General features: G+C 41.2%; 1 protein-coding gene across 1 annotated transcript in view; it reads left to right on the forward strand.

Moving 5' to 3' along the window:
* The window catches only part of LOC133987316 (uncharacterized), a 40,601-nt gene extending 16,146 nt beyond the window's left edge, over nucleotides 1–24,455 (forward strand). Inside the window, exons 3-30 of the mRNA XM_062426634.1 lie at nucleotides 3,294–3,441; nucleotides 9,341–9,538; nucleotides 9,770–10,152; nucleotides 10,366–10,562; nucleotides 11,139–12,089; nucleotides 12,194–12,397; nucleotides 12,787–12,907; nucleotides 13,060–13,153; nucleotides 13,465–13,551; nucleotides 14,133–14,249; nucleotides 14,368–14,466; nucleotides 14,636–14,787; nucleotides 15,189–15,327; nucleotides 15,716–15,838; nucleotides 15,964–16,161; nucleotides 16,540–17,267; nucleotides 17,603–18,049; nucleotides 19,290–19,539; nucleotides 19,904–19,993; nucleotides 20,682–20,789; nucleotides 20,843–20,856; nucleotides 20,900–21,008; nucleotides 21,122–21,292; nucleotides 21,412–21,589; nucleotides 21,696–21,819; nucleotides 22,722–22,981; nucleotides 23,345–23,580; nucleotides 24,387–24,455. Coding sequence (XP_062282618.1) covers nucleotides 3,294–3,441; nucleotides 9,341–9,538; nucleotides 9,770–10,152; nucleotides 10,366–10,562; nucleotides 11,139–12,089; nucleotides 12,194–12,397; nucleotides 12,787–12,907; nucleotides 13,060–13,153; nucleotides 13,465–13,551; nucleotides 14,133–14,249; nucleotides 14,368–14,466; nucleotides 14,636–14,787; nucleotides 15,189–15,327; nucleotides 15,716–15,838; nucleotides 15,964–16,161; nucleotides 16,540–17,267; nucleotides 17,603–18,049; nucleotides 19,290–19,539; nucleotides 19,904–19,993; nucleotides 20,682–20,789; nucleotides 20,843–20,856; nucleotides 20,900–21,008; nucleotides 21,122–21,292; nucleotides 21,412–21,589; nucleotides 21,696–21,819; nucleotides 22,722–22,981; nucleotides 23,345–23,580; nucleotides 24,387–24,455 — 5,995 coding nt within the window. The remainder of the gene's footprint in view (nucleotides 1–3,293; nucleotides 3,442–9,340; nucleotides 9,539–9,769; nucleotides 10,153–10,365; nucleotides 10,563–11,138; nucleotides 12,090–12,193; nucleotides 12,398–12,786; nucleotides 12,908–13,059; nucleotides 13,154–13,464; nucleotides 13,552–14,132; nucleotides 14,250–14,367; nucleotides 14,467–14,635; nucleotides 14,788–15,188; nucleotides 15,328–15,715; nucleotides 15,839–15,963; nucleotides 16,162–16,539; nucleotides 17,268–17,602; nucleotides 18,050–19,289; nucleotides 19,540–19,903; nucleotides 19,994–20,681; nucleotides 20,790–20,842; nucleotides 20,857–20,899; nucleotides 21,009–21,121; nucleotides 21,293–21,411; nucleotides 21,590–21,695; nucleotides 21,820–22,721; nucleotides 22,982–23,344; nucleotides 23,581–24,386) is intronic.
* Nucleotides 24,456–24,468: the final 13 nt, after the last annotated feature.

A 24,468-nucleotide genomic window follows, 5' to 3' on the forward strand; every position in this document is an offset into this window, starting at 1 on the left:
TCTGTGTGTGTAAGAAGATGGTACAGAGAAAAAACTAAAGTAAGAATTTGTGTTTGCATGTACTTGGATTTAGTGCAAAGCTCCCTCTCTCTCTCTCTGTCTCTCTATCGCTCTTTCTGTCCCTCTCTCTCTCTAACCTCTCCTCATGTTTGGTCACGCTGCCCCTTTCAGACAAACATAGCACCCAGCACTCGATGTGCTGTGAGAGGGAGAGCAAACACAGAGAGAGAGAGACAGAGAGGCAGAGACAGAAAGCAGAGAGAGCACAGTAAATCAGAGACACAGGGAGACAGAGAGAGGAGGGGGGAGAGGGGGGCGCAAGAGAAATTACAGACTAAGTGAGGCTGTGGAACTGACGAATGCTCATCCAGCTGGTTTAAGGTTGTCCTGGCTCACTCAGCTGTGAACAAGTGTCTAGGCAGAATGGATTTCATTATAGTCCAGCAGCCACCACGTACGACAGGCGGCTCTGCGGATGATTACTGCTCCTTTTGGATTATTTCAGAAACCGACACTGTTTCGATGAATGGGAATGGAAATATGCAGAAAGGAAGATGGTAATGTAAAAATCTGCTCTGTTCACTGTGAGACACTTTTACTTCCATCCTATTTTTTCTGAGTGAACGCTTGTCTGCTTTGGTTTTAGTGGTTATTAGAAATAGTTGTCACCCTGCAATCATATATAAACTTTAAAGTGAAATAGCAGAATTGAATCTTAAATATGTTTTCTCTACTCTGGCTCATGTTACTAACAGGCTTAGACCTGTTAGACACTTGGCATTGATTTAATTCACTAAAGAGAAAGATTTGGCGTACTTCCGTCAAATCCTGAGCTTATATTTATATGAAGACAAACCTGTAATAGGTTTCCTGTAGGTGTCCTGTACTTCTCTGACACAGAGTAAGAATCTTTATTGCTGAAATGATGAGTTGATTAATGGTTAAGTCGATTAATATTATTTGCAAGTATAAGATTCTCAAATGTAAGTTGCAGCTTTCCTCTGCTTTATGTCATAATAAATTGAATATCTTTGGGGTTTTTCACAGTTGGTTAGACACAACAAACTATTTGAAGATGCCACTTTGCATTCTTAGGAAATGTAATGGGCAATTTTTTGAATTAAAAAAAAATCACAAAAATCATTAGTAGAAACCCTGATTATCTTAGTATAGACACCATTCCCTTTTTAACATCTGAAATGGTTCATTCATGTAGAATTTCCTCATAACACATAAGACAGTCACAACACTGTCTCCTTTGAAACAGTACTGCAGAACCATTTATTTATTACGTCTTGACAAGTAGCCTTTTTATGTTGAAACATGTATGTACACTGACTGTGCACCACACAGCATAACTCCCATAGCTCCATAGCTCACTCTGGCTACCACTCTCTGCTGTAGTGTTTGGACTCAAGGTAAAGGTTTCAGGTTACTGAGCATTAAGGCAGATTTCACAAACCAGCCACTGTATCTGCCTCCTTCCTGCTTACTGGCATGTGAGTCATGGTAGAACAGATCTGCTGTGAACAAACCTGAAACATCAGGGTTGAGTTGACATTGAAAATCAGTGCTGTCCGATGTATGGGTCTGACGTTTGGAAAGTCAAACGGTTTTTCTTTTTTTTCTTTTTCTTTTCATTTGGCCTGTTGAGAATCTCAGCCTGCGCATGCTGGCGAGCAAATTCATGAATGGATGTATTTTCTATGTTTCTACACCTACGTTGGTATGCAGAGAGGGTGTGCCTGGCTTGTACATAAAGTCGATTTTGTTTGGCACTGACTGACTGGGAGGATGTGAATTTTAAAATACCCGCCCAGCTTTTCTGTAGGTTTGATTTGGCAGGACTGTGTGTGTGTGTGTGTGTGTGTGTGTGTGTGTGTGTGTGTGTGTGTGTGTGTGTGTGTGTGTGTGTGTGTGTGTGTGTGTGTGTGTGTGTGTGTGTGTGTGTGTGTGTGTGTGTGTGTGTGTGTGTGTGTGTGTGTGTGTGTGTGTGTGTGTGTGTGTGTGTGTGTGTGTGTGTGTGTGTGTGTGTGTGTGTGTGTGTGTGTGTGTGTGTGTGTGTGTGTGTGTGTGTGTGTGTGGCTTCTCCCGCCCTGTTTCCTGCATATTTGCTATGTGTTTGAAACCAGAATCTATTAACCCGACTATTCCTGTTTTGGGAGTGACCTCAATGTTTGGGAATTTGTTTCAGTGTTGACCAGGTTACACAGAGCATCTTTTTTCTCTCAGCAGAAAGACGTCTTGTTCCATCCTGGTGATTCAATAGAAACACACAACAGTCAGCTCAACAGCTCTGTTTGCCAAATTACAAATCATCACCTCACCTTTACCTGGAGCACACTTGTTTACGTTAATTTGGCGAAGAACCGGGCTGCATATGCTTTCAGAGTACACAACGACATTTCCGATGATACTAAAAGAGCTTTTCAGTGACAGTAACTTTGAGTTGGCATGTTGACTGACTTGATATGGCTCTGAAGCGGCTGTTCAACGTTAAACTCTAAATTTCCCCATCTAGTTTTGAGATTCAGAGCATCAAAGGTTTTCTAATAGTCTCTTTAAAGCCGCACATCAAACGAATACGTTCAAACATCAGATAAAGACTTGCATGATTCAGAAGTCCCAATTAGTGTGACAATAATTTGATCTGTATGTCTCAGTGCCATTTTAGGATTCAGTATGACCCATTTAAAGGATTTGACTCCATGAATTTTAATGTCAGGACTGAGTGAAGTTCATCCATATATTAACCTGTTTGTCCTGCAAGTAATCGTTTCTGGTTGTTTGTTGTGTGAGTTACATTAAATCTGAAGTGCAGCACTACATGCATATAAAATAACGTCTGTTATAGTCAAGCCATCGCCAAATGAGTTCACACAATGCTGATTAATCAGCGTTAATCACTGGTAGGTAAATCTCTTTTGATCTCTTATCTGTTGTAATTTCCCAGTATACTAGAGTTTTAAAATCTGGTGTATGAGGTGAATTGCCCATACTGGTGCAGCGGTAGTGATGCATTTTACATCAACAAGCAATGACTATCAACCAGGACGGACTGTCTTCAGTGCGTGAGAAGGGTCTATTGACAGTCTTGCAGACCTACACAACATGCCCCCCCCCCCCACCACACACACACACACACACACACACACACACACACACACACACACACACACACACACACACACACACACACACCCCACCGATGTTGTCACCGTAACCGATATGACTCACCTAAGCCTAAGCCTAACCAAGCAGGTGTGTCATGGGTGTGTCATGGTGTCATGTAGATACTGGGAGTACACAGACTGCCTAGCAGTGCACTCACTTCGCCAGGGCATGGACTGGCTTTCATACAAAGTTTTGGGATTCCGTGGCGGCTTTTTCCCCCCACCCGTATTCCATGAAGACCTGCCCTATTCTGCCTCAGATTGGCAAGTACTCTTTGCCTTTGTTGGTTAGATTAGTTAGATTAGGCATGTGGACTGAGATGGTTAGGGTTAAGGTAAAAGTTTCAGGGTCACAGCCAATCAGCACAGCTGCAGGCTAATTACAGATGAGATGAGTATGTCAGTGAAAACTAAGCTACACTTTGATATAATAGCACGCCTCTCACACACGGCACAGACACGTCAACTCACTCACGATGACTTGAAAGATGTGCTTAAGGTCTCAGCTCATTCATAACTCCCTGACGTGTTTTTAATGACTTAAACATAGGCCTCGCTGCCTCCTGACTGCTACTTTACAGCCACCTTCAAACCATCCTGATGATCAAGGCCATCATAATTAGTGTTTGCCTTCCGCAAGCTCTGATTTGCTGATCCCTGTGAAGCTACTAAATATACCGTCTGGCTGACGCGGTGCCTCAGCGGTCATGTACAGTAGTTTTACTCAGCCTGTGTTTACGTCCAGCCCCAGTGTAATTTGGTTTGTGCCTGGGGTCGGGTGTCACCGGGTGTGTTGAGGTAGAGAGCCATGAGGTGTTGCACTCAGAAAAAGAAAACTTTGTGGACCTTTTAGTCTACAGGTACAGCTTTTAGGATAAAAGGTACAAAGTATATCTATTAGGTACACCCATTTACTCCAAAGAAGTAAAGCCCCCCCTGGCAAAAGATAGAATTGTGTACCTTTTAGTCTGAGTAATCTCTTTCCTTTCCAAGATGTAAATAGCAGAGAATGGTAAATTATTTACACACAATATGCTCAAAAAAGACAACGAATGTTTTTGGGCATCCTAAAAAGATCTAATATGGTGTGTATTTTCATCTTAAATCTCAACTTGACCTGTTGTATAAAGCAGAACAGCCTCCAGGAAGCCCATAGAGCTGCATTAAACATCCACAGGATTTGATTCAGAAAATAAACATTTTGATGCAATAAATAATAAACAAAACTGATTAATGATGCTGATTAGTGCTAAAAATAATTATTGAGGGCTGAATATCACAGATTCGAAGATTTAGTTTTGGAAAATGTGATGAATACTTTTGGCATCCTCACCTTTTAAAGAATCTCAACTTTTACAGGCATCTGTTTAAACAGGGAGACTCTTCATCCGACGGATCATGTGTAATGTCTGTTGTGAAGCACATCTGTGCTCGACTAATTGTTGTGTCTGTTCTGTGTCAGGGCTAATCTGTTTACTGCACAATTGAATTACAAAATAGTTCACATAGTTTATCACTGTCTGTGTTTCCTGGTCCAGACACGTGTTGTGAGAGCTGCTGTCATTCATGAAGTTGTCATTATCAGTGAATAGCTCAACAGCAGGCTGAAAACATAGCCGGCTCATCAGACATGACACATGCGAGACTGTGACCCTCCCTGCTGAAAAGAAGAGCCTGGATTCATAAACTCTCTATATGATGAAAACTTGTTTGTTTTAGAGGTATTTCATTAAGTGTTAAAATCCTGCCTGTAGCAAATAAAAACGTCCTATGAGAAAAATAGTTTATTTCGTACTTTGTATATAGTTTTCTTTTGCATTTAACATCAGATTCACAATACTATATACTATAGTATATTTATCTATAGTGGCAAAGTCTTCTCATCTTCTGATCAATAGTACATTATATTCAGTTCTGACAAAGAAATTGTTCTTTTCAGGTCAGAAGATGCACACATAGAAGCCTGGGGTCAACAGGACCTTAGCTGATGCATTTCATTCAGCCAAAATGGATTCTCCCTCCTCCAAACTTTGACCAGTAGCATTTAAACTATCCACTATAGTTAAAAATGGTGTTATAAGTCACATTAAGGAGCTTTTATACCTCCTCACCTTTGTTTTCTAATGAGCCACAGCAGGTGCGCACACTGGAGAAACCCCAGTCAAGTTCTCTGACATTCTCTCTGTAGAGTCATAAATTCAAAGGTTGAGGTTTGTGAGTAGCCCAAAAGTGTAGACATAATGAGATTTTAATGATTTTTAATTAAGTGCTACAGAATAAGAAATATGACAGCGTTGACAACTCTGTTTGAGTGGTGTGTTAATTAACTTTGTCAATGTATTCAAGATTAACGGAGCTATACAAGGCTCTTGAGCATGATTAAAAGGAGATCTGTCAGCTGATAAATCTTCACTTTTAGAAGACAGACACAATGCCTCTGTGTTATTTGCCAGTGTAATGTCAGAGATATCTTACACAATCTCTGCTTACAACTATAATGTTTTCTAATTAATATAACACTATTATATCACATCATCATATATCTGGAGTGATTAAATATGCAGCTGAGAGACAATTTTATTACCATAAGATTTCATCACTAGTAGTAAACCTGGAAACACTTGCATACATATGTGTACATCTGTTTTGATTATATCTAATATGTTCATGACCAGATGGACATCGCATGTACACGTCACATGAGTAGCCATTTTTAAAGCCCTTTAAATAGAATATATTGCCATCAAGCTAAAAGCCAGACTGTTAAAGCACCTGAAAAGTTGGTAATGTTTCAGGAACTAATTATTGCAGAAGCTGTAATGATGAATTAGGTTGGAAGAAGTCCCTCCTGTAAGAGAACTTATACAAAACCACATTGGTCCCTCAGCTCCACTTTGACTGGGCGGCAGGAAAAAAACATTTAAATAGTTTGTGTAATTCAGTAGGGAATCTGTGTACATCAGCTCATTTTTTCTAAAGATGATAAACCACAGACGTAAACACAGGAAATGGATTCTTTTCATGCTTATTTAGAGGCTTTATCAGTGTCTGTAGAATCTCTTAAGTTTGGCCAAATCAGATCACTTGTGCTTATTGTGCTTCACATATTTCTCAGGCATTTTGTATACATAATATTACACAAACTGAATATTTTAGAGGATACCTCATTGGACTCGTGAACTGAAGGGAGTTACAGTAGTTATATAAATAATAAGAAGTAAACACAACATAGATTAGACACTGAAGTCAAGGACAGTAGCAGTCATGAAAACTGCTATTTCTGGAGCCAAATACTTTCAATATTTTTCCAGTTTTTATTTCTGTTACCACTAAGATTTTTATCAGGATTCATTTCTCTCTTATGAAGTTTGATGCATGTCACATCCTTCCTCTGCTCCCCACATTTCACATCACTCATCTTCTTGGTACTATCAAGTCAAAAAGTCAAAATTCCCATGAAAGTAATGTCACTGTAAAAACATCCTGTATAAAGAGATAAATGTCCCACAGGAATGTATTAAGTCACCATAAATGCATTTCTTTTATTTTGTTCTTGCCCACGCAGGAACCTGCCTGACATCTGGCATGTGCAAAGACTATTTCTGTTTCATAATGATACTGGACAGAGATATTCAGACTGTCCTCAGCACCCGCACTGGGACATGCTATCCATAGTAATGTGAGCAGTAATGTCATTTATTTCAGTGGCTGAGTGAGAGAGATCGGGGTGTTTATATAGAGTCGTGTGAATCTCAAGCAACAGAATGCTGGCCTGGGCAGAGAGACAGGTCCAAACAGCCCACTCATGCACCATGATCTGGAGACACACACTCAAATGCACACTGTAAAAAAAAAAACACACACTCAACAAAGATTTATGCTTCAAACGCAAGCATTACTGGCATTACATTTGCATGTCAGCCTGTATCCTTGTAAATAGACATATAGTAACATGGGGATGTGTCTTGCTTCTCCTAGCTGACTCATATTACCAGCAGTGTTAATACACTGAGTTACATTTCACTCTTGTTTTGTAAGCACTCCAAAGGCTTTCTAAGCGGTGGGGGCTCTCAACCCAACATCACTGGTTACTTTCCTTGTTCCTTGTTAAGGTCACATTCATTAAAATTTCTACAATTTCCAAACTGTTGCCAAGAATCTGTGGACCGATACCGGACCTCCCTCGCTGACATTATTTAATAGTTGATGAAGCAGGTGCTCATAGTCGTCAAGGTGGGAAAGCACTTCATTTAAAATGTGTGAGCTGTGAACTGGATTTGCTTACAGTAATCACTGTCCTCATCTGTCGACCACCACCATTGCAATCCTCCACCTCCTCCTCCTTCTCCATGTTATCATGGTGACCATCGCTGTGTTTTGTCACAGCAGGGTGTGGCAGGACTGACCTGAATGCTCAGAGTCACAGTGCTGTCTCTGCAGCTATGGGGGCTGCGAACTGGCTGAGAGTCCAGCATTTTTAGATGATAATGTAAGGGGATGAGACGGCAAGGGTTGGGATGAGCAGAATACACAGAATAGACAGTTTATTACAGTTGGAAGAATTCAATGAGACAGTCTGCTTGTTATACAGAACGAATGAGCGAGTCATGTTATTTTTGAAAGGTGAAGAGGAGTTGGACAACTATGGAGCCAATATTGTCTGAAGGGACATAATTCATCACACCCTTAACACACCCTCGTCTGTTTCCATCTCCCTACAGTCCATACAGGTCTGCTTCTCTTCATAACTACAGCTGAAGCCCTTTAAATTCTGTGGGATAATGTATCAAAAACAAATTCTCAGTGAGAAGATAAAAAAGATTCAAAGTTTAATATTGAACATTTTAGGATGAACCTACAATGATTAATTCAACTGTACAGAGGAAGATTTCTACATTTAAGAAGAATGTTTGTGTCCCTTTGCTGTTTCTTACTCCTACATGTACTCGGATGTAATCTCACACAGTAAATTACATGGAACATGGACCTGAGGGGGAAGAAAAGTCAGCCACATTCTTGCTATGCATCAACATTCACACATCCACTCCCCACAGGGTTTCAGCCATGCATATATATATACATTAACCCCCGAGGTCTGCTGCTGTGGCCTTTGCCGGGCTAAATAAAGCAGGTCCTAAAAGTGGGTAGCGGGCCATGAGTTCAGGTCAAAGAGAATGTGAAACCATAAACCAAGGGGCTAGCTAGCCTTGGACCAGCCATCACACACTGTTTACTTGGATGTTTGCTGTCAGGCTGGCTGACTATATGTTTAATGATGAGCTTTTGTGTTTGTTGAGCTGTTCTCTCAGAAGGTCATGAGGTTGAGGATAGACGTGTAATTTCATGTGAGATGGCAGTGAGATGAATGACTTCAGCTTTCCTGTTGTTTAGCATTATTGTACATTACATGAAAGGATCAATCTTTTTTTATTTCTGTAGTTAACATAAATGATAAAAGTCCTAATTTCAGAAGAGTAGAGTTTACTGTATAGTGCTGAGGAGATAAATTAATTAGGTAATAACCAAAACAGCAAAAACAATTAGTTATTTCCAGTTTGATAAATGTGCGGATTTGCTACTTCTCTCCGTTTTCTATATCTCAATGTTTTGGACTGTTAGTTGGATAAAACAAGCAATTTGAAGACATCTCTTTGAGCTCTAGGAAATTGTGCTGGTTAATTTTCTTTATTTTTTTTTCGCATTTTAGAGATTATTTAATTGAAAAATAATCTGCAGATTAAATAACAGCTCTAAAGCACATTCAACATGAAGATTAGGGCATTAACATTTAATTCTAAAAGCAAACTACTTTAGTAAAAGTGATGCTACATCATTTGTTGTTTGAATGTGATATCATATGACTGACGTGGCTTCTTTACATCTTTGTCCTCTGTTGTGGAGCAGTTGTGAATATGTGGAAAGAGCAGATATGTCACAATGATTTTTTTGATAGTCAGAAGTTACAACATGTGGCAAAAGATTCGTGAAGTTACAGTGACTGAGTGTATCCGTGTGGACTTGTTGTAAAGTTGTTGTTCAAGTAGTCCACATCCACATATCACCCACAGAATGTGGCCTTGCCTGCCTTGTCACTGTTGTTATTTGGATAGTAGGATACAGAACAATGTTTTTCTTAAGCCTCAGCTTTTCCTCTCTTGTGTTTTCAGAATCTTGATTCTCTGGAGGGGTCCATCCAAAACCTGCTGTCGGTGCTGTACCCGCCCTTCGAGGCCACCGCCCCCACTGTTCTCAGCCAGGTCTTCCAGATCATTGACAGTCGTTATCAGGGAGACGCCTTGCGGTGCCTGCTGGACTTTCTGGTCCCAGCCAGGCACATCTTAGACACTGTGCAGCAGGCTGCATGTGTAAGTCACTGTTTCATACACAACAGAGATGCTGGACTACACTTGTGTGATCGTCTGAAGAGACATATGTTTAAAACATTTGTTAATTAACCCTAACCCTAACCCTGTTAATTATGGAACAGATTATCCCCAAGGTCTTTCTATGACACTTAACATAATTTTGGATTTAGAGATAAAAGTAGGTCAATTTCTGTAGAAACTCTTTACAACCCATGTTTCTGTCTTCTTTAGGCTCAATACTCTGATGCACTGTTCCTCTGTGAGGGCTGGCCTCTGTGTTTGCGTGACCAAGTCGTCATCCAACTTGCTCCCATCGACTCCCTGCTTCTTCAGCCTGGAGACTTTTACCTTCAAGTGACACCGTTCTGTGACCAATCAGCTCGCATTGTGGTTTGCAGCCTGCTGGAAGAGGAGGGGCTTCGAGTGGAACTAGTCGAGGAGACCCCGGTCCCTGAAACTTCCTATCCTTGTATATTCAGCCTTGACTGGTTAGAGGAGATCAACCAGGGCCGCCATGGAACGTCTCTCAGCCGATGCCTGCTTGCCACTGAGCAGGGTGTGGTGAGGTTACCATGGGAACGGGTGGCCGTGCCTGATTTTGTGGACATACCACAGTGTGCTTGGAGTAGTATGGCCTCTGTTCCTCCTTCGTATCTTCCTTTACCACCTCCGCTTCCTCTTCCTCCACCTCTTCCTAATTCTTCTGTGAATTCTTCATCAAATACTTCATTTCTTCTTTCTCCTTCAAAGGAAACTGCACCAGAACAGTGTCCTGTAACCATTTTAACATCTTCTTCACATCCCTCTGCTTTCTCTGTGGAGACCAGAATATGTCCAGCGAAGCACGGCATTGCTGTGTCACTCCGCCTCGTGGATACTAGCAGTGCTTCTTCATCCAAGCTGGTCAAAGTGAAGGAGACTGAACCAGAGCCAAAGCCTATCGGCTGGGTGTCCCCAAATACATGGGACAGCCGCATTACTGGGGCAAATCCAAATACATCGCAAAAAACAAGCACTGTTTCAGGTACATGCAGCCGTGCAAGCACTTGTGAAAACACAAATACATGCAAGGGTGCAGATAAGGGTGTGATTATTCCTGAAAATATAGCACGAGATAAACATAAAGACGCAAATCTACAAGATACCAGCAGACGTGGGCCAGCAGGCCAAGCTTCTACAGAAGGGGAATATATAGATATCCTGCAGGCCACTATGCTTTTTGGTAGAGCTCAGTCAGCACAAGAGGAACAACAGAAATCAGAAGTACAGATGCAACCACACACACAAGTTGCTGCACAAATGCAAAGATATCCACACAGGCAAACACAAATGCAACCACACGCACAAATGGAGTCATACAGGCAAACACAAAGACAGCCTAACACACAGATATCACCTCAAGCACAATTACAAGCACATGTGCTGTTACCTACAAAACCACAAACACACAGTCATTCTGGATCAGAGGCTGCTTTATCATTAAGGTCCAATATGTCTGGGGAAATTGGACCCTCATCCGCACTTCACCATTCCCAACCCCATCATCCCCACCCTGACTCCTTTGAGCCCTCTCAATGTGTCCGCACTGTCCGCTTCTCAGAGAAACCCTGTACTCCGTGCATGAGGAGGAGACAAGGCGGACAGGTTTCCAGAGCTCAGGAGCTGAGGTGTCGATACAGGGAATCCTACCAGGCGGCAATCCAAAACCCTGTCGCCTTTGGACAGGGAACAGAGAGTGGGAATATGTTAGCTGTGGTGGAGGAGGATGGAGATTTCTCAAAGTGTGATGACAGAAAGAGGCCACCAGAGACTGAAACAGGGGATCCATGGTGTAATGCCGAAGGAATGTGGTGTGATCCCGGGATGCAAAACCAGTCCTCTTCCTCTGTCAGTGGAGCCATCTGTAAGGAGTCAGGAGAAAAGAACACTGTTCCATATTGGAAAACAGGAGATACAAACTCTGCCCCCTGTATGGATTACAGAAGCACAAATGTTTTAAAATGTGTTGGACAACCGGAGCAGACAACTGAAAGGACCACTGTGCCATTTAGGGAAACAAGAGATCTTCTCTCTGCCAAACTTTATGGCAATTTACAAACTGTGAACGGAACAAATTTATCAGCAGGAACAAGGATAAACACGAGCTCAAATGATCCTAAAGAGGCAGATGTGACCTCCACCAGACATCATGGATTACCATTTAGTTCTGGTGACAATTCAGCGATGAACATGAGCACCTATAAGCCTCGTCAAAGGCTGCAAAACAGAACCGATTCCATGGGAGGGAATCCAAACCTTTCTAAGTATCTTACGGCACCACAGAACAGACGAGAATCAGTGTTAGATGGAAGATGTTCCTCCCTCTCCACAGCGGTGGTGGACACCTCAGAGAAGTGTGAGGTGGTCATTGTTGAAGGTCAAAATGTCAGGAGAAGAGAAAACACTGACCCCTGTGCAGAGATTCCCCAGCTACATGTGGTCAAGTGTAAGAAAAGCACAGCCTTTGGACTGGTTTCACCCAAGATCAACAGGAAGAAGATGGCCATTCCAGGTACACAGTTATGTTGTTCTTGTTACATGTTGTACTCCTTTATGACAAGATGAAGATAATTCTTCATCAGCTTTCCTTGAACAAAATGTATCCACTCTCTGTAGATGGTGCTCAGACTGTCAATACCTCCATAATCAGTAGAAATGGCCTTCAGATGGAGAGCATCTCACAGATGGTTCTACCTCCAGCTGAAGAGACAGAGCAGAAATCGCAGCTTTCCTCTGCTCGTCCCAGACCTGACCACCTCCCCCTGGGATCCCCAGACCCCAGAGCCCACCCCCTCTATTTAGGAGTAGCCTCTCTCACAGGTAAGTTAATAATATTACAACCACAACAATCGCAACAGCTTTTCAAATGAGCTGTAAAGTTCTTCACAGTGCAGAAAGGTGCAACACATAAAAATGAGATTGGATTTTTTTTTTTTTTTTTTAAATCTTTCATTGCCTTTTGTAACAGCAGAAAGAGATTACTTAACATTTGTCAGTTATACATCATTTTTAAAAAAGCAAGAAGAAGGTTTTTACAGGGTCATTATAAATTTAACTAATGTTCAGACATAGAGGCTTCACTTATCTGGCTAAATGTATTTAATTCTCAATATACAGAGTAACAATTTTAATGAGTCATGTTACCACTTATGTCGTCAGGTAGTTTCTCTGCCGCATACTCTCATCTTTATCTTCTCCCACCCCTCCAGGCGGCAGAGATAGGACAGGCAGGGCAATAGTTGAGCTCTATGGAGACCACCAGGGATGGAGATCAAATGTAACAAGCCAGGAGCTCTTCCAAATGCTGCTCTACTTCTACTCTATTATCAGGTATGGTGTGATAGTCCTGTGCCAATAAATCAATGAATAAATAAATAAAATAACCAATCAATCTACATAAACAATCTACTACTCAAAAACTCATTCTGGAAAGCAGTTTTGGCATCTCTGTGTTTTATACCTTTTCATCTCTGTATCTAAAGGAGAGAAATCAGAGAAGTTGGGCTGACGCTCATTTTTGATGCGAGGAAGACAAATCCTCAACCACAGGTTTATAAGGCCTTGATGACACTTGAGGTAAGAAGCACACAGACTCCTGCATCACAGCTGGCTGCAGCTGTGTGGGTGTTTACAGGCACAATGAATTATGAGTAAAATGTCAGCACTGAATAATGCATCCGCTTTTGAGCCGAGACAGCATATTCAGACTTCCTACAGTTCATTAAATAATTATGAGTGATGAGACAAAATAATTTGCCTGGCTCTTTTATCAACGTAACAATTTATTGCATCATGACACAGTTCATATTTGCAAAGGTTTGAGTGTTCCAGCATTCATATCAGCTCCATACGTAAAGTACGATTCATGGAGTGTTTAACTGTTGCAGGAGCAGACTCCACAGGCAGTGAACAGTTTGGTGATGCTGGTGGACAAAGAGAGCATCCTCCAGCCAGAGAGGTGTCCTGGCATCCAGGTCAGCTTTTTTATTGTATTATTATTATGAGTGAAATATGAAATATACTGTATATATTGGAGGGATTACTATGACATTTGTCACAAAACATTTCATGTAGTGCCAGCAGCAAGTCAAATTTTTCACACATTCAGTGATGTATCTCAACATCACCTAAACAACTTTTTTTTGTCTTCCTTTACATTTGCAGCCGTATGGCTAGGTCTAATCATAAAGTACAATCATTTTGGTGACATTTGATCAAACTGTTCAACTTGAACACTGTTAAGAAATTAGATCATGTTCTTTACACATTTAAAGTGATGGACTTGACCATTTCCACTGGAGCGAAAAACTTTTCACAGTTGGCATTACATTTTGGTGAAAATTTCAAATCCTTAGCATGTATAATTGATTTTTTATATTCAGATGTTTTTTCATTTTAAATACTGGCTACTGTATCAGCACTGTGGTGAGGATTGTGCCTATATTGAGCACACAATACAAATGATGATGATGTGGAATCTTCCTCTTGTTCTTTTATCGTTGTAGCTGTAAAAACCTGTTTTCCTTTTTTAATATTTTTTTATACCTCTAATCAGACTGAAGTGGTGACATCGATGAAAGCTTTGTTCAAAGTGGTGGAGGTGAGTCACTTGAGCTCCCGCCTGGATGGGACTCTGTCTCACAGTTACTGTGACTGGATGAAGCTACACCAGGTGAGTCAGTCACCTCAATAAACCTGTATATCTCTCTTTCTCATCCTCTGTTCTGTCTAATATAGTAATGCACAAGTTGTTTCTTAACTGCTTCATGTTCATGTCTTTTTTTCTCCAGAAACTCTTCCCATTTGTATGTGATCTTCATGAGGCGTCAAGTCTGCTGCTGAGAGCCATCAGTACATTAGAGGAGACCCAGAGAACAAACACTGTACAAGTACTTTAACGCTGTCATTTAATGTTTTGTGGTGTTATTTCTGCCACAGTACTGTCAGTTTGCTTCCTTGAAAACTGGGTTTATCCTGAGTTAATTACCTCTGCCTCATTGATAATACAGTATATGTGTTAGAGTGTCACTGATCTCAATGCGTTTTTTTGTCCAATAGACTGTGCAGCAGTGTATGATGGACCAGAGGACTCTGATGAGCGATGTACTGGGAGACAGCCGATTGGTCAACCTGCAGAGGGAGGGCGGGGCCATCCTGGCTCGGCTGAGGAAGGAGAGTGACCTCAAATACCCTCACTGCGAGGACCTCAGGTAAACATCTTAAACGTAAATGTCCGATATATTTACATGTATAGAACACCTCGTGTGTTTACTCTGCTGTGTGATTCTGTTTTAGCTGTTTTCATGGTCTGTGATACTCATTGATTGAATATTCTAAACAGCCAAACTAAAAAAAAAAATAAGCAGAGGGCATCGCACCAACAAGCATTATGAATACAGCCACAATTTAAAGATAAAATAGAGAGAGAAAAATTGTATACAATAGGAATCAATAAAACCAGCCAGGTTCATTATAAAAAAGCCATGATAAATAAATAATTGTACATAAAATGTAATTCGCTGCCTTATCTTCTACTCAAATCTTCTTCCAGAACAAAAGTTATTTGTTTTATTTGTTATTTATTTTTCTGATATGTTTTTCCTATAATCAGTGATGCAGTGGACTCGGTGACCAGCCTTTACAACCATGTGGAGGAGCAGGCTCACGTCCTCGTGCAGAGGTCTAACATGTCTCTGGAGCACCTGGAGTATCTACTGCAACTCAGAGAGACGGAGGGACATTTCACACAGGTACATTATATACCAGCTGATCATCAAATCTGCAGAATGAGTTTATGAAAGTGCAATGATCCAATGATAATAATTTACTATGTGTGTGGGTACAGTGAGGAATACAGTCTCAGGATTTAGCATTTTAATTAACATTAGATCTCAGGGAAAATGACACATGAAATCAATCTGCCATAAATCAGGGGATACAGTTCAGTAATATGCAGAAAAAATGACAGCATTTGTATAACTTTTCTTTTTTTTGTTGTCTTGGTTTTATGTCATTACATAGTAGTCATACTGTATAGAATATACAGTTTAGATAAATCGCTTTAAAAAGAAATCAATCTGAGTTTGTGTATTGCGGCATGTCCTTCTGGTCTTACCAAACACAATGTTGTTCTTACAGATGCAACAGTGGTTTAATGCAGAGGGAGAGCGCCACCTGCTGGAAGCTGAATCAGTCGAAGACTCTGGAGACCGAATGGAGCAGATTCTAAACAGCTTCACTGGTTTCCTTATTGAGGCTAATGTGAGTCTAAGTGTGCCCATGGCTGTCCTTATGTCTGTCTGTTCATCTGTCTTACTCTCTCTCTCGCTCTCTCTGTCTGTTCACTTGTCTTACTCTCTCTCTCTCGCTCTCTCTCCTTTCTCCAGGATCGCAGACACCATGCCATGTCTTTAGCGTCAGACGCAGAGCGGCTCCAGCAGAGTGGGCTGAACTACCCAGAAACTGAGGCGTTCAGGACTTTAGTTTGCACCTTCAAGTCAGGCCTGGAGGACTTCCTGTGTAGGGCAGAGGCGTGTGGCAGGGAGCTGCAGATCATGGTCAATGTGTGTGATTTTTGTGAGCAGGTTGGTGTCAGATAAGTATTTAAGATTCGAGTATTTAAGCTCAGTAAACAGTAGTACTTTCACCCTGTAAAAACAGACATGCAGCCCAGTCTGCAGCTTAAACTCACAAACACACAAGTTTGTTTCATTGGTTGTTCATTCAAGTTTGTTTTTATTTACATATATGCATTTGAAGGTGGAAAAAAAAGCACAAAAATGATTAATTTCTATTTTTATTTCTGTTCATATATTTTTACTTGAGTACTTTCAGCTTTAGTTGTACCGCTACTCAAGTAACATTTTAGTCAAGTAACAGCACTTTTGCCTGAGAATTTAAGCATGATTTTTAAAAACCTTTGTTCTTTTATTAAATCAAAAATCCTCTAAATCTCTGAACAGGCTACGGCTCTGGCCAGTGAATGCATTGAGTACCTGGAACAGAATCAACCCAGAATCCACACAATGCAAGACCATGATCAAAAAACAACACCTGTCAATCAAACAAACAGTCAGCCTGTACAACATCAAAACCAGGGTCAAGGCCCAAGCAGCATCTCCCTCTCTGAGTCTGATATTCACGCAACGCATGGCTCTGGCACAACAACCGACAGTGTTTTACCGCCAGGCAACGACATCTCCATTCTCCAGACTTTTCAAGACAAGTTCCTCCAGTTCAGCCCAGAGAGATTCCAGGAGATGAAGACCCAGGCCAGCGCCCTGCGGAGCTCCAGGGGAATGCGGGTCTGGAATGCAGCCTGGCTGAGATGCCAGGAGGCCCGGCAGCAGCTTCAGGAGAGGATGCAGGAAGTGGATGAGGTCTACCACCAACAACCACATTCTGGCAGCTGGTGTGAACGTCACTATGTTGATGTAGTGAGCACTAATGTTCAGACAGCATCGCCCAGTGGTCAGAGTCTTGTGGTACAGTCAACTCCTGGGCCGCGACACCCGCAGTGGGAGGGCATTGTGTCAGGGACAGTGGATTTAGGGAAGAGAAAGCCGATCCTGGGCAGCAACAGCACTAACTCAACAACTGTAGCCTCCTGTAACATCAGCGTCAAACCTGAGGATCACAGAGATGCTGGAACCAGCGAGGGGTCAAAGGTCACTCCACAGTCACCTCGCAAGTAATTCAACTGCTTTGTTTGTCATTCATTTCTCTGTGATCTAACCTTAGAAGTTCATTCACTGCAATTTCCAAAAAGTGTAAAATGTTGCTGTTGGAGAGTAGCTATTGTTTGAATGCCTGCATTTTTTTAGACATTGGTTGTAATGCAGTGTCATTTAATTCTTATTTGAGGATCCAGGCCCTTTGTAATATAGAGGCATTGTTCCCAGTCACAAAAATCCCAGTATTATCGATAATTAATAATGTGAGCTTCTTTATCTGACATCTTGTTCTTGACACACACTAAAGGGCCCCACTGGACGCAAGCTTATTGACATTGTCATTTTCCAAAAGGTCATCAAAGAGATCAGAAAGAGAGATGAGGAGGAGACAGACGAGCAGAGCGAGGAGTGAGAGAGATGCCGCTGCTCTGTCTCAGTCCCACACTGTTGGCTGCCAGTGGTTTCCATGGGGACGAGGTCTTAGAGCGAGGTCGGTGAGCCAAGACTCGTGTGCCACAGGAGTAGCGACAGTGAGATCGTCCACTCCTCCAGAGCAGCACGTTCGATCCCCGTCATCCTGCTCCCACCACGGTCAGCCATCTTGTCGGATCCTCCAGGAGGCTCAGAAGTTTCAGATCTCCCGCCATGGCAGCTTCTGCTCAGAGGACTCCTGTATAAGCGACCAGGGGGCTGCTGGAGGCAATGGGACTTCATGCTGCAAACATTCAAGCCTGCCCATCGGGGGATATGAAGGGGGGTTTTGTTTGGCAAGTCCAAAGGAGAGTGCCAGCAATGCCCAGTAAGTTTTCATATGTGCTTGAAAGTGTATTTCTGATGAGAAAGATCTGAATTATCAGTGTCATGGTTTTATTTGTACTAATGTAGTCTTGTGAGTCTTACTGCAATTTTATGCACTCTTTCCTGTCTCTAAGCTTACACTGAAGTACTACAGGTATTGTTTCTTCTGATTCTCCTCTCAGTGCTTCTCTTTGTTTGTTTGGTATCCTGATTACTGAACGGGCCTCTGGACACAAACCCCTCAATTTGTTGTGACTGCTAACAATGAGATCTAAAGCAGTGGTTCCCAACCTTTTTGGCCTGTGATGCCTTAAAAATAGAGCAAAGTCTACCTGGGACCCCTCATCACATGTTGTATTGTATACCACTTAAATCGTTTTATTTGAATATCTTTCAGTGGCGTAGAGGAGATAAAACACACTAATTGACAAAGAATAAAGGAAAAATTAGAAACAAGAAAGCTTGAAAAAAGACAATTTTGTGTGTCATCTTTTCCTGCTCTGTCACTTTGCAAGAAACCCCTTGCAAGGGGTCCTGGCCCCAGGTTTAGAACCACTCATCTAGAATCAGTGGGTTCAGTCAAAAGTAGGAATATCCCAATCACAAATTCTGGCTTTTAGCAGAAGAGGTGCCACATACAGAACATTAGGAGGTGCGTTATGTGTCTGTGTCCAGCTCGGTGCCCTTTCTGTCCATGTCTTGCATGTTTTTTTTCTATTGCAGTCCATTTAGAGAGAGTATAATGAATGCATGTCACTGTGTTGAAGAAGAAAATTGATGATAATGATGCATAACTTAGACTAAGTAAATATCAAGGTGAAATTGTATTTATGAACAATTTACAGTTTTCATTTTGCTCAGTTAGGGAACAGATGAGCAAAATAATGAATTATTAAAGGTAATTTATCAAAATCCTTCATCACAGTCATGTTTCAGAAAACAAAGCCTAACTAATCAATAATCAGTTACAGTACAGAAGTAATGCGCTGTTGAGTAGATAAAACAACAACAAAGTGCTCCCCCATAAAACCTTCCTAATGTTCCCTGTATTGAGCTGATGCAGAAAAACCATCACCAGGTATTCAAAGGACGAGATAAAATGAGTCATTTGTAAATATCATTGAAATAGATATGACATTAAATATATTGTTAAACTGTATTTATGTGCTGCAGTATGCTGAGTGTCATTCTATTAGTCTATGTTTGAAATTAATAATTGGTTTCTGTCTCTGTGTTTCCAGGAGGTTGCAGCGTGTCCTGGAGGAGCTGGTGTTCACAGAGAGGGAATACGTCCGCTCGCTGGGCTACATCCTGACCCACTACCTCCCTCTGCTGGATGCACCAGACATCCCCCAGGACCTCAGGGGCAAGCGAGGTGTCATCTTCGGCAACCTGGAGAAGCTTTACGACTTCCACAGCCACTACTTTCTACCAGAGCTGGAGGCCTGCCAGAGGGAGCCCGCCATGGTGGCCCGCTGCTTCCTCAGACATGTGAGTAGTAACTGAATAACTTAATGAATGATTTTATACAATACTTAAGATTCATTCATGAAGCTCATTTTTATTGTTTTAGCTTAGTTTTTTAATCAGATTATGTTTATTTTGTTTTGGTTATTATTGTGTAATTGAGGAAAATGAAAAAGTTATTTAGTAAATTCATGGAAAAATATCAAACTGTGGTTCACAATACTGAACAGAACTTTAAATCCTGCTTTTCAGAAATGCACAGTAACAGGATGATAATGGCAGATAAATATAATATTACTTTGTTTTTACAATGAAAAAAGCAACAAGTTTAAGTTGTCATTAATAACATCTATTTCCTAATATGGTTTAATTTGGCTTCTTTCCACAGAGTGAGAGTTTTGGCTTGTACGCTCTGTATAGCAAGAACAAACCTCAGTCAGACGCCCTGATACTACACCGTCGCCATGACATCTTTAAGGTCTGTTTATATGTCCTGTCTCTCTCTCAACTAAAAAATATCAGTTGCTGAGATTTCACACTCTAAATGTTTCTGTGGTTGTAACACACAAGCTTCACTTTCATAGCACACAGTATTTGTACACCTGCTGACAGAGTTTGAAAATGTTGAATTCCCCCTTTCATACAACACAAGAAAAACACAATAATTGAATCTGTGCAGTAACATAGAGAGAGCAACTCATACTTTTTAATACTTTTTCTAATTTTGTTTTTTCAGAATGACTGATGAGAAAAATGTTCCTTTTTCTGTGACTGCACAAAACAAATCATTTTACAAATGTTGGATGTCATACTTCTTCCTATAATCTTACCTGGCATATGTAATACCCCTGAGACTTTCTGGTTCTGGGTCCTGAGTACTATTTATGAAGTTCTGCAGTATTTGAAATAGGTTTTTACACACAATATACGTTTTTGATGATCCTCTCAGGTTGCTCTCTGGTTCAAAAGATTTTAACAGTTGCTTTCATCTTTCCTTTGAATGAACTTGAATGAACCTGTTTGAACAGTTTTAGTAGTCTGTGTGTTGGACACAGCATTATACAAAGAAATACAGTTTCAGCTATGGCTGCAGTGGTCATCCCACTACCAACCCTGAGATGCTACCCTTTCAAGCTCTACAAGTTCAACTTTGTTTCCCCTCACAGAAAAAGCAACAGGAGCTCGGGGACATGATGGACCTTTCATCGTACCTGCTGAGGCCAATCCAGAGAATCAGCAAATACAGCCTCCTGCTGCAGGACATGCTGGCTCTGGCTGGCTCATACAGGCCAAAAGACATGATCCAGGATACACTGCTCGCATCTAGTGTGGGTGCACAAAGTGTTTGTGGCCCCGGTGTGTCTGTGCCTGACCTGACTAGCAGTGAGAGGGAGCGGGAGAGGGCTGAGATCCATGCTGCTGCAGAGCTGGTTCGCTTTCAGATGCGCCACGGTAACGATTTGCTCACCATGGATGCCATCCAGGACTGTGATGTAAGATATTCAAATGTCAGATAAGATATACAGTACCTACAGCACAATAATTCATCGAAGTTAAAAGTCTTCTTTTCCTTCCCGTTCTGCTGAACTTTTCTCTGGTCGGTCAGGTGAATTTGAAAGAGCAGGGCCAGCTGATTCGCCAGGACGAGTTCACAGTTTTCTTTAGAAAGAAGAAATGTGTCCGCCGCATCTTTCTTTTTGAAGATCTCATCCTCTTCAGCAAGACCAAGAGAACAGAAATTGGAAATGATGTTTATGTCTACAAGCAGTCATTTAAGGTCTGCATACATCTTTGTTTTTCAAAATGCTGTTGGAACCTTAATACATTACCCTGTTTTTACGTTTTGTACAACATGTTCTTCAACTTCAGAGGCATTTTTTGTGTTTTCTCACCTAGACAAGCGACATTGGTATGACCCATAACTCTAGTGTCAGCGGTCTGTGTTTTGAGATCTGGTTCCGCAGAAGGAAATGTGAGGACACCTACACTCTAAAGGCCTCCAGCATGGAAGTGAAGAAAGCCTGGAACACCGACCTGGAGAAGATTCTGTGGGATCAGGCCGCTCACAGTAGAGGTAGCAGCAACAAGAATACATAACTTTTTTATATGATACTTAAGAGAAGACTTCCCACAGTGTTTTACAGATTTAAAATACATATTGTGAATACACTATGTTCCAGAGCTGCGTATGCAGGAGAGGGTGTTCATGGGAATGGGCCGCAAACCTTTCATGGATATTCAGCCTAGTGATGCTGCCATCTGTGACCGAGCTGTCAGCTGTACTTTGCCTGGGAGAAGTAAGGAGCTGCTCACATCACATTTGTATCATTACTCAACAGGGCTTCAGATCTTCGTTGATATTTTTCTGGTAAATTATGATGTTAAGTTAGTAAATACTGGAAAAAGTGCTTTAAGTCACACTAGCGGAGAGGCTCCTGGGATCAGTGTACTACCATGACATTTTAAACATTCATAGTCCCAAAAGGATGAATCATAATAACTTCTGATACCCTAGACTTTTCTCTAGCATCACCATGAGGTTGACATTTTTTGGTTTTGAGTGAAATATCTAAACAATTACTGGAATGATTGCCATAAAAATTTTTACACACATTCATGTCCCCCTCAGGATGAATTGGAAAAAACTGGTGATCCTCTGACTTTTCACCTAGTGACACCATCGGGTCAAAATTTTAATTTGTCCAATACCTTTTTTTTTTTTCCAAAGACCTGCAAAACTAATGACATTCTCATCAGCTTCAGCTGTACTTTGTGTTCAAATCAGCAAATGTTAGCATGCTAACATGCTAAACTAAAATGGTGACCATGGTAAACATTATACCTGCTAAACATCAGCATTTCAGCATTGTAAACTTGTTAGCATGCTGACGTTGGCATTTACTCGAAGTAGCACTGTGCCGAAATACAGCCTCACTGAGGCACTTGTGTGTCTGTAGACTCATTGTGTTCTTAACATTGTTACATAATTTTTACTTTTTAAAACACATTTTCCTTGTTTTTACCTTTAACTCAACAAGTTAGCTAACATAGTGACTAAATGTGACAAAACTAAACTGTAGTCCAGAAATAACTGCAGCATTCATGCTTGTGCCCTCATTGCTCATTGATCCATCTCACAATTATTTTCTCATCAATGACATCTGTTTATGTGTGTCGCCAGTCCCTGTGGCGTGTTGTTCACACAGGGGCATAGAATATACACGACCGCACTCCATTGGCTCTGGCAGCACCGCCTCTACCACCCTCAGCCAATCATCTTCCTCCTCGGGCCGGGGCTCCCTCCCACCCACTGGTTATCCTGGGAACCAGTCACAGGGATTGGAGACCAGTCCTGCCGTCTGCTCCTCTCCTGAGGCTGTCACTGACAATGAACTCAACAACCATCATCTTCATCTTCATCATGACTGCGAACGCTGGAAATCAATCCATCACCCTCTGAGTGTCTGTCAGTGTCTTGTTCGAGGCGTTCATTACATATTTTTGAAGTTGAATCTTTAGCTTAATAGCACAAAATGTTATGATAGAAATTACAATGATTGAATACACATGTTTATATGATTATCATCCTCAAGTAGAATGACATTTGAATATGAGTTTGTACTCTTAAAGCCACTGCAGGTGGGATTTGAACATTTACTTTGGGACCATCTGTTGGCACCATTGAGAATGACACTGTGACCTTTTTATCTCAGTGACCTATTCAGTTTTGCTGCCATTTTGGATTTGTGGACTGAAATTGACTTAGAAAATATAGATATTCTTAATGTGTAAGCTTTCAAGGTCTCTCAAATATGTTTTTTTGCTTTAGTGGACAGCACTGATTCATCTGGAGACTGCGTCAACCCCTTCAGCAGCTCAGACCGCAGCTGTTTGTCTGCTCTCGGTGGAGAGGTAGTGGATGACTCCTCTTCATTCGTATCCCAGAGTTCAAAGCCCCGCCCGTCACTTTGTCGGACCCCCAGCTTGAGGAGAAACAGCTCGCCAGCAATTACCAGAAAGAAACCAGGTGTTGCCCCCAAACCTCCACACCTGGGTGATGCTCAGGTACAGGTGAAAGTGTAATGATATAACCACATTTTTTACTGTATGCATATGTTTTATGGGTCTGGACTCAAATGGTGTCAATCAGATGTTGTTTCTCTAATGTTAGCAGTTTTAAAGATGTGAACGTGTTTTAGTGCCAGGAAAAAACACTAAATAAGAAGTTGTCTGTTCCTGAAAAAGAAAACTCAATATTAGCTACAAGCCTATGCTGTGGGGTTGTTCAGGACCACTATATGGAAGTATAATAAAAAAACTTTTTTTTTTAACTTGAATTGCAGGGTGATGAAATTATAATCGGAAAATCAACAGAAGTTTAACCCTGGATTCCCAGCAGGTGGTAAGCATGTAGTATTCTTTTTATTGTAGTGGCCATTTACTACTTGTTGCTGACAGACAAAAATTGCACCAATTATTTATTAATTAATTAAATATTCAGTAAAATAATAATATCAGTGTTGAAGTACAAAAAGAAAATGAAAAAATACAGGTAAAGCCGTCAAGGAAACCTTTCGGTTTTGTATAGTAGCAGCAAACTTAACTCACCTTGTGTTGAAGGAAGGATGGGAAGACCTCTAGTTTATAAGGATCAGTATTCTTGCTGCAATCCACAGCTTTAGGAAGCTTTGATCCAGCACTGACAAACACGATGAATTCAGAACCACAACATTGTGTTTGTACATTACAAAGAGTTAGTGGTAAACATTTATTGTATTACAATATCTTACAATATACTTTCTTCACCATTTCTAGCATCATCATCAATGGTCTCTGAATTAAGAAGAATTGTGCCATAAATATTGTTGCAGATCATCGTTGCGCTGAAGCTGTTCAACCCTGTCAGAGGTTTTCTGGTCGTCCTGCAGATGGAGGAGTGACAAAAGTTACTTT

This window comes from Scomber scombrus, chromosome 10, assembly GCF_963691925.1.
Source record: "Scomber scombrus chromosome 10, fScoSco1.1, whole genome shotgun sequence".
NCBI classification, from domain to species: domain Eukaryota; kingdom Metazoa; phylum Chordata; class Actinopteri; order Scombriformes; family Scombridae; genus Scomber; species Scomber scombrus.